Below are 14085 nucleotides of genomic sequence, written 5' to 3'. Positions count from 1 at the left end.
CAAACGGGGAGAGAAGCGAGCTCATTAAGGTTGCTGTTCACTTTCCTTCTTGCTACTATTAGTAGCTGGTAACAGAGTAAGGCAGACAGGAATCAAAGCACTATAACTAACAAGCACAAATCTGCAATATCTACATAGCGCCGATGCCCAAGATTACTTCATCTCCTTCATAAACACTCAGAAAGCAACCTCTGAACTATGCAAGTTGGGAAGAACAGCCAAGTCTTAAAAGTCTCTTAAAAAACAAAGTGAGAAAGTGAGTTTCGGCAGTTGGCATCACTTCAACCACTTCTAGATGTACGTCAAACCAAGATGGGCATCTTGGTACACGCAAGTTCAATGGGATGCAATAGCCCGTGGATTAACAAGAAAAAAAAAAAAATTAGTAGTTTACAGAGCAATATGTGCAATCCACCTTAGTCAAGAGAAAAAAAAGGCACTTGTCCTCCATGGCTGGTCAAACGCAAATCAAGAAAAGCTTCACTGCATGACTTTCAGTGAAGGGAAAACTGAATTACCCTCTACTTTTAGCACCTGAGAAAAGTTGGAAGCATATCTTAAATTAGCTTATCAATGAAAGTGAGAAAAGGACTAAGCAGAAAAGGTCCCTGTGACCAATATGGCCTTAAAATTAACATTTCAAAGTCATTGCTCTAGTGCTGGAAATGAGGGTTTTATTTGTTGTATGCACTGGCAAAAAGCTACTCAATGTAGACCATAATTGTAGGGGGAAAGAAAAACGCCAGTGTGATGAAACATTGAAATCACAAACCTCAAGAAGGAAGCAAACCATTTATTCACGTTCCAGTTTTGCATACACTTTCTTAGCAGAAAAGACTTTGTGAAACTGCAATTTTTACATATCGAAAAGCCCAACAGTTCCTGTATATAAATACATAAAATTCTATACCCACAGAAAAGTTGCTCTCACCCAAATAAAACTCGAACCTGAGAAGTCAAACTTAGTTTAAGAAACGACCCTGAAGGAGCCTCCTACATGAGGTAGCAAATTGGAAGGAAGAATTTTAAGAACAGAAAACATTGTCAAATTAGGCCCATATCAATGAGTTCATTTATTGTTTAAATAATAAACTGCTTTTCTGTGTTAAATAAATCACTAATATTGGACAATCCTCTCGCACTTTGTAAGAAAACTATGTAAAAGTATAAACTAACACCATTTGTTAAGTAACACCACATTTACAGATAGAGAACTGTTTTACATTTGGAACCTTTCTTCTGAAGCAAGAGACATCTCAGTCTTCACATGATTTTGGCACAGACAAATATAACAAGACCTTGTGAAGCCCTGATAATCTCTATCATCTCCGATTAAATTTTCAGTTCTCATTCGATGCAAAATTAAAAGATGACAAGGAAAAAAGCATAGCTCTACCAGCCAATACAAATTTCAGTCGCTTCATGCATGACGTTCTTCAGATTGAAAGAATGATGAAATTCCAGTAACTTCTGTACTAAACTTGGCTAGATCAGAAGAGTGGGCAGAGGACTTCTCAACTTTTTGTATTACAATTCACCAGCTAGCAAAGTGCCTTTGGTGACAAAAGAACCTAAAGAAGCTCACATAAGAACATTTGAATTTGCCTTCGTCCCTGCAGAAATGAACCACTTCTAGGACAGGTAAAATGTTTTTTCTTCCTTATCTATTACAGGTAACTTTTTCTCCTTCTAATACTACCACAGTGATGCAAGGTAGAAAAATATTTCTTTCTCATTACATCTGAGATGCAGATTGTTTTGAAACCCCAAACAGAAGTCAGTTCTGCAACCTGTAGTGGTGCAAAGGATAAATTTGCATACTGAATCAATTCAGTGTTTGACGAAAGCAAGCTAATGCACTGTGAAAAGGTACTGCTGGTCACACAAGGACAGCAGCAGGGTGCCACGCTCCTGGTGTCGGCAGGACAAAACTACTTTTGGTCTGTTCAATAATGCAATACTTAACCTTCTCGGAACTGAAGGCCACAGCGTAGGGCTAACAGAGTCAGAAAGCAAGTTCAAGGACAAACACAACTCCTTCAGCCACACAACAAAGCTGTGGAATTCAGTATGCTGCCTGATGTTGTGGAGAGAAATGAATGAAAAAAGATTGATTAAACTCGTGGACAGCTGTCAGTGATTGATAAAACTGACAGTCTTCATAAAGATTTTGGTAAAGGAAACCTCAATTTACCAAAGTGAAAGGTACATTAAGGGAAAAACCAATCTGTACAGATCTTTTATAGTCAGTATGTTTCTACAGATGCCAGCACTGCGTTTCTACTGAAGACAAGACACTGGGCTGGCTAGGTATTTGGTCTGACTCAGGAAACCTATTCTTTAATAAGCTTTCTAATTAGAAAAATGTTTCAGTGTATTACTCCAAGATCTGAATTTGAACTTGTATCTTAAATTTGAGAGATTGCCCCTTCAAGTAATGATTAAAATACCTGATTCAGAATAAAACTCTGAAATGTTACATGTTTACAATCATATCGATTCTTGCTGTGAACAGATCAATTTCTCTCTATCAGTAACTCATTGAGATTCTGTCCAATTTCATTCATCTGCTGCTTATGGTTTTTGTTCTGGTCCATGGGGTGTCTAGAACTTTCTTAACATTGTTTGCTTATTTGTTTTCTATTACAGTGAAGTCCTCAACAACAGCTTGTAGACAATATAAAATAATACCACTAAAAGCAAATGGAAGTTATTTTGCAATGACATCGTACAAAGGCACAAAATTAGAAACACCCTTAGAAGGCAGCCAGCTGCCCACAAAAAGAGATGCCATCACCACGAACTCATTGTTCAAAGACATCATTTTTTAAGAACCAAGTGCATTGCAAAACTCAAACCCTGAAATCGTTTAAAACACCAAAGCAGATAAGGAACGGAAAATTATTCTAAACACTTTGCCACACAGTAAGCGATTCAGTACTGTACGTTATTTACTAACTGCTACATTTGCCTACAGGCTAAAATACAGAAGATTCCCTAAAGCTTTGCAATGTAAACAAATAAATGAGTATCAATGACTGTATTTAACTTATTGACTACAGGCTAAAAATGCAGTTGAAGATTCCCTTATGCTTTACAACGTACACAAGCACTCACTAGCTCACCAAATAAAAAAAATCCACCAAATGGGAGCCCAGGCACATAACAATCTCAACAGACTTTTATTGTATTAGAATGCAGTCAACATTATTGCTATTATAAAAAACAAATCACAGAAGTTTTTTGCTTCTCTCACAGAAGATTTAATAGTGCACTGCTGCCTCTCTCAGAGTGTTTAGTGACAATACACTGGCACACGTGGCTACAGCTGAACAGAGGTGGCTCTGGCCAGTTTTAGAGAAAGGAAGGCTGCTGTTCGAGGTGACCAGCAATTGAACTAGCTTTACTTATTCATTCCATAGAATAAGGCTGGCTCATCTACTGCTCACACACAGGACCGGTGTGTATAGAAAGGGAAATTCACTCCTGAATGATTTTTCATGCTAATTTTCTCCATGTGGTCTCCCAATTTTTTATTTCAGTTTTTCGGGCTGTTGCATAATGGCTTCCAAATGCACAATCTGCTCTCTGTGCAGTGTATTTTCACCATCATTACATGCTCCGTATTTATTTTCCATATATAAACAGATATACACATAGTGTATAACACTTATTGCTAAAGTCAGACCCCCACACCCAGTGCCCAAGACATAACATAGTATAATAAAAACCATTACCAAAGTATTTCAAACATACTCTGTAAAATGATCACCTGAAAGGTATATGGACTCAGTAGAACAGGGAAAAAAAAAAAAAGTGTCAGCTAATAAAACGTGAGAATAGCAATGGGCATTTTGAAAGTGATTAAGTCTCTCACCTTAATAAGCACTCCAAAATTAAGAGGCATGTACTGTAACATTTTTAAGCTGGCAGAGAAAACCTACACTTCCAGTGTTCTAAACCGACATGGCAAAGCTGGGCCCTGCTGGCAAATGAATCGCATCATTGCATGCACTCCCCCTCACACATCAGCACCTCCATGTAATTACTAACAGGGCAAGGTAGTCAAGATGGTTCGATTGCACAACTTCTTGTTAGGAAGCCCCTGTCTGTGGAGTGCTTCTCGCTTCTCACCCCCTACTTTCGCTCTTGATTTTTACAGCAAGCTCCAGTTCAGTTCAGGATCTGTTTCGTGTCTTATAAAATTCCAGTGAAGCAGAGTAATTGGTTTCCCTTCACATAAAAAGGAAAAAAATATTCTGATTTGCAAGCATCGAAATACTTTTACAATTTTACTCTGATGTTCGAGTGACCCCTTTACATCCCAGCCTTCAGTCTGGTAAGGAATGCTGGAGCCCAGCAGTGCCAGAGGGGTTTTGCTGTAATGTTTGTTGAAGTCTAGTTAAGTTAGAAGTCAGATGTGAGCAGAGGGAGACCGCCACTTGCACAAGATCAGAAGAGGCTTACTAAAGGAAGGCAGTAAAAAACATCTGAAGATTTTCATCATGGTACACACACTCCAACTATACCGGACACACTGGAGGCTGAGGACAGTCGAGCAGAGAACTTTCCCTGCAACTGCCTCCCACAGCAGCCAGAAAGAACTGGGAACAAGAACAGAGGAGTGAAACCCTCCAGGCATCACAGAAGAAGCCAGAGTGCAGAAAACTGAAGAACAAAAGGAGAAACAGATGCAAGCTACAGAACAAACAGATGAGGAGCACATGTTGAAGCTCAAGAGACAAAATTAAGAGAGACAGGTGAATGCCAGCCATAGAGGAGGCCTGCATCCATAGAAAAAGTTTCAGTTCTTTGCCACTCTACCAGAAAATCGCAACCCATCTTCTTCAACCATTTTAAAGAGCACAACAGGCTTCTCTATCACTGTAAATCACTCCATAGCTGAACAAAGATCTATGCATCTAAGGCCAGAATATCCAAAATGTGGGCACTACTTAACCTACAGCTACCCAAGAGAAGTGCCTTCCAACCCGTTCCCTGCCGTTACGACTTGAAGCACCTCCACTTTGTCACTGAGACAGCCCTATCACGTGTTACCCGATCATGTCACCAAGACTATGTTTTGTTTATGACTGCAATACTGACATCCTTCAGCCATCACTGGGACTGAAAACACAGATTTCATGACGTAGATGCCTGTGGTACGGTCACAGGAAGGAGGCAGCTTTGGAACGGATCGCCCTCGTACCTCCAAGAAAGAACAAACAACCCTCGGACAAAATGTCGGGCGGGTAAAGTCTCCACAAGTTTGCCATTTAGCCTTGTGAAATCGCAAGAGGCTTCTGTACAGTGGCATTTCGCTTTTGTTTATTACTATTAAGAATTCAAGTTAAAAGAAGGCTGCAATTTTTTTAAAAAGTTACCTTTCTGAGCACCTATATCAAACCCAGCCCTCACGCAGCCTCCTCACAGCACAAGGAATCGCAACTCACACCCCGATAAATGACGCTGCAAACAGACTGCGTGTAGATCCCTGGCTTATTTAGACGAAGCAGGAAGACAGATGGAAAATGATGCCTACAGGAAAAAAGATTCTCTCGATAAGGCCAACGAGAAGAAATACTGGTCTGAGTTGGATCACATTGGGTTTGACTGGCACATGAGCAAAGCAATCAACCGTAGGTTACATTCTGTGCAAAACACTTGGCATTTTTATGGCACTTGACTTGTAAGTGTTTAAAGAAAAAAAAAAATCAAAAGCTTCCCAAACGTTTGAATACTTGAGAAACTGGGGCCAAAACTCATGTTTACATTAGACTAACATCACAATCTGAGAAAGCAACTTCAGGCAAATTTGTAAAGCATTCAAGCAATACACACGATATCATAGCACTGTCCGTAAGGACACTGAGACTGCATTTCTTAGAAGATATGAAAGCTTGCAGGAATTTTTAGAATCCATGACTACACAAGAAATGAAGATAAAAAAATAGTGAAGAGATTGTTTTTGTAAGCACAATTCATCCTGAATAAGGCAGGATCCTGAGGGATAAAATTCCACACTCATGTAAATTTAGAGACCATTTCATATACAAACAAAGACAAGTTAAAGCTGCAAGGGCAACTAACTTTGACCTTACGATCTCCTTTTCAGGATACCACTCCTCCATCTGTGCACCAAGAATGAAACCTCCATCCTCCCACCTGGAATCTCTGCCCACCTTCAGTAACATTTACAATTATATTACAGCACACGCATGCACACACATTGCATAATATTGCTACAGTGTATGCTGTATAAATTATGTAAATACACTCCACTTTGTTTCAAAGTAATTCACCTGGATTTACACTTCTCTTATACAGTACACACAGTACCACATTCAAGGATATGCAGCAAGTGAATAATATATTAAAGCCCCACATATCCAAAACAAAGTAGGTCACTCAACGACTCATATTGTTTGAAGCACTTACTTAAGCACCCAACTATATAACACAGAGTATTTTATTTATTAACAGTTGCTATAAAAATGTCAACAACTCCTCAGCTCCTGTGTTTTTTCTGCATCATGAAGTTGCCAATCATGATTCCGTAATTAACTTCCATGTTACCATGCAGCTCTGCAATGTCTCCTACAGGCCTGATATAGCAGGACTTTTTAAATAGCAGCCACTCTGTAACGGGGCTTTACACATTGCTTTGGACGTCATGAGTGATAACTCACTTCAGATACGACAGACAGATGGGAAACGCCAGGGCACCTTTATTTAGCAATGAACCAGCCATGCTACTTTCTTTCTCAGTAATAGTTGCACTGGTTGCAAAGCCTTTCCCAGATAATCCATCTTTGGCACATTTTTCAATTTTATGCATCCTCAAAAGGCATTCCAAGATTTGAGATGGTCTGTGCATTATAACAATCACATTTTTTTATATATATTTTTACGTAGATCAGGAAGAAAAGTGGAAAGTGTAGAGTATGCAGAATAGTTTTAATAAACAGTTTTACATACAGTACCTTACATATAGAACAGTGTGTTTGCAAATTTAAATAATTTTTGAATGTACAGTGGCTTGTACTCTTTATCAAAAGGTAAATTCAAGTTTACTGTCTATCGGTTCTAAAATGCATTTATACAGATAACTAGAACTGATAAACAGATGTGAGGCATAAAATGTTCAAGTAACTTAATGTCATCAGTTAAATAGCCTCCTTTTAACAGTCATATTTTACAAATTTCAAAACCTGTACATACATTATTTTCAATTTTAGAAACTGCTTGTTAAAAGGTAACATTTCATGTTAACCACCAGTTCTTATAGTTTATTGTAATAAAACTAGGTATGTGTCGATATAAATGTATATAGCATGTATATATGTACATGTGTATCTATACACATATACATACACATACAAATATGTATGTAGCACTGGGTACAGCGGCAACTTTAAGCACAGGGAAAGTCCTGGGCTCAAAAATCCAGCAAGAGCTAACACAGCAAGTAGGTTGCCTTTGGTTTTATGATATTTCATTCACTGAAGCTGAAAGATTTTATAAAAACACCTTGGATACTTGAGATATTTATTCTAGTGGTTTAGTATATTCACAGCCACAGACAGTTTTGCTGCTCTTGTCACTCCTCATCCCAGCTGAGGATGGTAAAGTTTCAGAGGGCCAACACCAGAACTGAGCTACCCAGGACAAAAATTGTACCTTGAATTCTGAATACTGCAATAGAACATAAAAAAATATAAACTAGATACAATTTTGGATGGATTGCTGGCACTGAGTAGGACTTTGGAAAAAACCTTCATGTAAGTCAATCAAACTCTCATCCCAGTGGTTTTATTATTTGGCACATCTGACCACTATTTGCCACTTATGTTTTAAAGGAGTGTAAGGGTGCTGTAATAAGGATTTCTATTTAAAAAAATATTTTTAAAAGGAGACCATGATAAGTAATTTCTTTCAAAAACCAAAGCTAGTATGTTTGTTTTCCTGAACATTCATGAGAGAAGGAAATAACCTTAAAACTTCCCTTGTAGAGAGGATACAGCTCTCTCTGTGCCTATCTTTCACTAGCAAGACAAGAGGAATTCATTAAAAAAGTTCCCAAGAATTTTTAGTCAGCTGAATTCTGCTGACTCAAGATTTTTTGCCAAAGGTTTCAAAACAGTAGCATTGTTCTTCATAGAGTTTTTGTTTATTCAGCTTTCTTCTATGTGGGGATTTTCTTGTTTACCATGTTAAAATCCTATCAACACTTCTCAGTATGTGATATATTACATTTTGAAGTTTGGACACTGAACATTCAGATTTTCAATGCAATAGATTCCTTAATATAAATTTCCTCTCCTCTCTCTAAAGCTTCAGGCTATTAATGTAATCAGCAAAGAACCAGATAAATGCTCAGCTTTTTTGCTGTCTTCCTGTCCGTCTTGTGGCTAGTAAGAAAATTCACTGTAAAGAACCTATTTTTATTTCTTTATTCTTCCTTTTGTCATACAGAGCAAAGTGTTGCTATTTGCTGTACTTTCCCCATGTCAATTAAGAGCTGTTTGATACGTCGCTTGAGCTGAGGCAATCTTGCCAGAGGATCTGGTGGTTCCAGTTCTCCAGTGAAATCAAGCCAGCTTTCTAAAACTACAGAAGGAAAAGGAAGAAGTGATTAGAGTAAGTCTTCAAGAAACAGTTTTCAAAAATTAAACTTTTCTTTCTTACTCTGTCTTTTATAAGACGGGAAAATATTCTGAGGCTGTGATTTTTACTTAACATAAGAAAGTTTTATTAGGGAAACACCAACTAATTCCCTGTTTCACTCAATCCAAACATATCTGATTTGATTATTACTATAAAAAGGTACCTGGGAGCAAATTATACCCTTGGCTAACAATTTACCATCTACGCATATAAAAGAAACCTCAGTTCACAACCTTTAGCTACGACAGCTCTGCAACAGAAAACACAATCCTTAAATGCAAGGCTTGCTTCTGTCACTAACAGGTTCCTGTTCACAAGGTCCAGATTACAGAACGGTTTGCCGATCTTCAACAAATGTTTTCAAGGAATTTCTATGCTTGCAGAGACAGAGGAGGGAAAAGTGAAAAAGTTCAACCCTGTTAACCTAGAAATACCACCAGTACAAGCAGGAATATTGAAAGTAAAAACTGCAAATAGAAACAAGACAACTTTATTTGTCAGAGGTGATTAAGTATGCCTATGATTAGACCACAAGCTCCACTCATTCTTAATTTCTGTGATTGGCAAGTAATATCTACTCCCACACTGTAATTTCATTCCAGTTTCCTCATGAGGCCTGATTTGCCTTCCTGCAACCAGTTACTTATTAATATATAGCAAACAAAAGTCGAAGGCAGAATGATCATTTTTTATTTTTCCTAAATTACTTGAACAATCAGGCCAAAAATACTCCAGGCATACAAAAATCCATCAACTTTATGATCTGTATCTGGACAAAAACTAGGCAAGTTATCTAGGCTTTCTGAAGTCTGCCTAATATCATAATCTTGAGCTAAATCTTCAGGGGTCCTAAGTGCTTAAGATACTTTACTGGGCATTCAAAGCTTGTGGAAGAGAGCAGGGGGGGATCAAGGATACAAGTTCTGGTTATAATGCTGGGTACCCAAATTTGGATATAAATACTTTAAAAATCTATCCTCAGTGCCTCAGATCACCTTCAACACAATGGCTATGAAAGATGCTGTTACAGGTATATTAACAAGTATCTGGCAATGCAGTTACCATCAACTTCTTTTTCAATCAGGTCCATTCTGCTGGTGACTTCATTCTGTACATTCTCTATATGGGTAAGGAGATTTAGCTGCCATTGAAGATGTGTGTCCACTTGTTCTTCTGAGCCTTTTCTTTCATTACAAACAAACACAGTGTTTCCTTCAGCAGAATTCTTCTCCATAGGAGCAACAGAAAGAAAAAAATTGCCATTTAAGAGGGTTTTCTTTGTTTTGTTTACTTTTAATTTCTGGTGTTCATTCAACACTTGAGTCACATGATAAACTGTGCCGGTTCAGAGCTGTGCTTCTGTCAACTTGACAAGTATACTCAAAAACTACCAGGGCACGTCAATAGACTAAACCAAACAAAAATGCAAATTCCATACAAATGGAAATTGCATACATAGCACTGGGGGAGTGAGGGAAGAGGTAAAGTTTACCAGCTCAAGCACTTTGTTTAATGCAGTAAAATAGACTGCATTTCCGTGCCCTTTTTTATAAATCGTAACTTGTATCATGAAGTGCTGAACTGCATCATCAGTCCACCATCACCAAAAATGTGCAAAACCCTAAGGTTTGTTTCAAGTTCAGTCAGAGAATGAAGAAAAACTCCCTAAAATGCAGTAATATCCAAGACGTCAAAAGTCGCTATTTGCACAAATAACAGTTTAAGACAAAAGCCTGCTCTTCTTACTGTCACTATGGTCCCATGTAACTTTCAAGCACAAGTCTGGAATAGAATTGAACATGTTTGGGGATCATTACAAGGGCAGTAAGATACAGTTACACAAGCGTATCTGAGGAAGGTTAACTTCCTTGAAATAATTGGTGTCTTTATAGCAAGTCATAGATAATACATGAGTTCCTCATCCTCCAGCATTTCATGTTTCAGCTAATGGAAATGACCGAAGAAAGTATACCAGTTTTAAGCAGTTAAAATGTTAAATGTCTCCGTTAATTAGCAGGATTCACGGTTTCCATTTTATACCCACTATGACTTCATAACTGATGAAGTTCTTTCACTATTGATAATTCTGCTTTAGGAATTAGAATGCTGGATACATGTGCTCACACAATCTCAGTTCACGGCAAATGCTAGAACAAAGAGTGAATTCTCTTGATGACGTGCTCAGCTAATTTTTTTCCATGCTACATAATAACAGACTGAACAACTTTTTTTTTCTTGAATTATCTCTTCCTCAAGTCAAGAATGGGAAAACCAAGAAAAGAGGGGAAGAAGAAAATAGGGAGTGACAAATTTTAAGTACTTATTAAGCAAAAAACCCACAACCACCCCAAAACAAAAACAAACAAACAAAAAAACACCTGAACCAAAACTCTTTCTTTTTAAGGCTTAATAATAAATTAAAATGACAAATCAAACTTGGACTGACCTGCTGGCAGCTTTATGAGCAAGTCCTGGAGGACAAGTATTGTAAGTACACACAATATTCATATTTATCAAAGATAGATTTTAAGAGTCATAAAAGCCTCTAAACTCCCAAACCTTTCAGATAAAATCTTTCATCTCTCAAGATATCAGTTTTACCTCCACAGCGTTTTCACTATTCAAAACTGTTATTAATCTTATAAAGGATATTTCCAAGAAGAAGAAATGCCTTATATCTTACAATTTTCAGACCCTCTGTAAAACCACAAGAGAGGAACACCATATTTCCTGTGCTGTATGAGGACCCAAGTCCATAATTCTAAACCCAAGATCATCATTAGGTGAAACTTTTAGATGCTCACTGCAATAAATTAGAGAAAATCTTAAAGCTAAATAACTTCATATATGATTAGCATAACCAAAGATTTTTGTTTTCTCCATATTTATTCAAATGGCTAGTACATGATTCTCGGGGGGGCAAAAAGCCTAAGATCAAACAGGTCCTCCTCTAAGCTAAGAGATCGACATAGGCAATCGGGGAGCAGTGGCAGGGGTAAGAAGAGAAGCAGAGTACACAATCCAGCTTGTGAAGAATAAATGGAAGGTCCAGATGGGGAAGGCTCATGCTTGCAGAAGCAAGTACAAGGAAACTAAATACAATTTTAAGGATGATGCATATTCCAAAAAGGGACCTGATAACAGTCCATCTGAACAATGTTTGTAAGGGAAAAGAAGATATGTAACAGAATGCACATTAGGATAAGATGAAACAGTATGGAAAAATCAGAATATCCAAGCCTCTGCAAGATACTAGAAGGGAAGGAGAATGCAAAGCCTCAACCAAAACTTTGACAAGGAGAGGTGAAGGTGGCACCTTACAGAGAAGTCAGTTCATGTAAAAACGGCACTTGTGTGTCAGTGTCATCATGGTTTTAAGGTAAGTACAAACAGGTTAGTGGCCAAACCAAGGAGAGCTTTCCTCTGCGTATTAGGTCTAGACAGAAAGCCTTATTTCGGGTATCAAGGCTGACTACTGACAGGGTGAACAAAGGTGTCCCAAAGGAAAGAGTACTCTGACACTGCCCCAGACAGACCTCTTTCTGATTTAAAACAGAGAGCGCACCTAGCTTTTTAGATATATGCTTTAGTCTCTGTAGGAAATATTAGTTTTGTTTCACTGCTCGTATATATTTTCTTTTAATTCTGAATGTATTTATATTAATTAAAATGACAATTTAAGCTACAGTTGGAAGCATACGTCACATGTCTGCACGTCTCCTTACTATACAAACTGAATATAATCATGCGATTTGGCAGTTACTTTAACTAGAATGAGCCAAAGTTTCCCATTGAGGCTATATAGCTTACATGTCACACTGTTAAACTAAAATTAGAAGAAAAAAAGACGTATCTTACTCATTTCTTCCACACCAGAAACTGTATTTCAAAAGGGGGATGAGTTGGGCGATATATTCTCACACAGTTGGTATTGTAGAAAACAGAAACGTTTGTTTCACTTTGTTTTTTGCTCAAAGAGAGCTCATCTCTAAAACCAGACTAACAAGTTTCAGACCTTTTCCACAAAGTAATGGATTCAAACCATTAATGCAAAAATGAGAGATGTTTAAATAGGCAAATATAATCCTGACTAAAAACCTGTGAAACATTTATATTAGAAAAAATATGCAATATAAAAGACTCAAAAGAAGTTGCAGGAAGTGAAATTAGTTGGTCAATAAATCATTACTTGTGGACAGAATTCTAGATAATGTTGCTATTAAAAGAAGAGTACAATACAATAATAAACACTGTTACAAATCTCAGTTCAACAAACAACAAGCAGCATTCCCACATGTACAAAACAGAATTGAGAGAAAGAAGGAAACTTGTCCCATTTTCCTCCCCTCGCAAACAAATATGTACTTTCTGTTTCAAGACCTGCATTTTAAGCATAGGATTCCCGCCCCCCCGTCAACACTGGACTGAGCATACACAGTTTTAGCATGGGCAATACTTTAACTATACTTGGAATTTCATTCACCAGCTGAAATCTGTATCCTTCACCTTGCAACTACCTCTGTGATCCAACTTTGCTTCTAGTGATTTCTGCTGACTTACTTGACAGAATATGTCAACTCATAACATTTACAAGACTGAATGTTTTTCCAGCTAAGAAATTTTGAGATGAAGAATGATATTTACCTGTTCATTCATGCCATCATCTTTAAAAGAGTATTGTAAACAGTTTTTATTCTCTGTGTGAAATTCCTGATCTTCCTCAAAACTACTTGTATCTTCATCATCTGAGCTCATAGGGCCAGTGACTGCTTTGCAGTCTTGCCCAAAACTCTGTGGTTTTTGGTAACTGTGCTCACTTGTGATGTATGTTTCTTCCATCTTCTGAGGTATACTGGGTGGCTCTTTATGGTTTTGACTGTGACACGTCCTTTCAGTTGGATTACCAGCATCTGGCAAAGTCACTATTTTTTTCTCTATCCCAATAGTTACTTGTTCTTGTTCTTTTCGCATCCCTGAATAAGCCCAGAGACGAAGGTCTGGGTGATGCTTATTCCTGCAATGAAGGGGAAGAAAAAGAGCAAGTTACAGACACCGCCACTTACAGCACTGAACTATTCAGCATACACTTCTGCTAGACCACAGCTACTGATAAGCACCAGTACCAAACATGTAAGCATTCCTAGGTCACTTAATTTAGAAAAATCCAGAATGGCCCTTTAACACAAAACTGACTATTAAAAAAACCCAACAATAATCACTGCCAATAATCCCAAGATACCAGATCCACTCAGGTGCTGAACACCTAACTCCCACTGAAGCTGCAGGTATTCCACACCTTGTATTTGAATTATTTAAACTATTCTACAAGAAAGAACTTTAATGTGAGAGAATAATACACATGGAATAATGGTAGTCTCCAATACCTAGATATATAAAAACTGAGAATAAACCCTGGAC

The 14085-nt window shown here is 37.7% G+C and overlaps 1 protein-coding gene across 8 annotated transcripts in view; it reads right to left on the bottom strand.

The window, feature by feature from the left end:
• Positions 1-3163: 3163 nt before the first annotated feature.
• The window catches only part of PHF20L1 (PHD finger protein 20 like 1), a 61484-nt gene continuing 50562 nt past the window's right edge, over positions 3164-14085 (bottom strand). For 5 of the 8 annotated variants that reach the window (XM_037378628.1, XM_037378633.1, XM_037378634.1 and 2 more), the window contains 3 exons: positions 13312-13681; positions 9730-9892; positions 3164-8610 (listed from right to left, as the gene is read on the bottom strand). In XM_037378628.1, the coding sequence (XP_037234525.1) occupies positions 8468-8610; positions 9730-9892; positions 13312-13681 (676 nt within the window). In that variant the 3' untranslated portion in view covers positions 3164-8467. Of the gene's footprint in view, positions 8611-9729; positions 9896-13311; positions 13682-14085 lie in introns of all 8 variants that reach the window. The other 3 variants (XM_037378627.1, XM_037378629.1, XM_037378631.1) reach the window with 1 other exon arrangement.

The sequence above is a fragment of the Falco rusticolus genome, chromosome 3 (genome assembly GCF_015220075.1).
Source record: "Falco rusticolus isolate bFalRus1 chromosome 3, bFalRus1.pri, whole genome shotgun sequence".
Taxonomy (NCBI): Eukaryota; Metazoa; Chordata; class Aves; order Falconiformes; family Falconidae; genus Falco; species Falco rusticolus.
The sequence above is the reverse complement of the archived record's forward strand: the minus strand, read 5'-3'. Positions and strand labels throughout refer to the sequence as shown.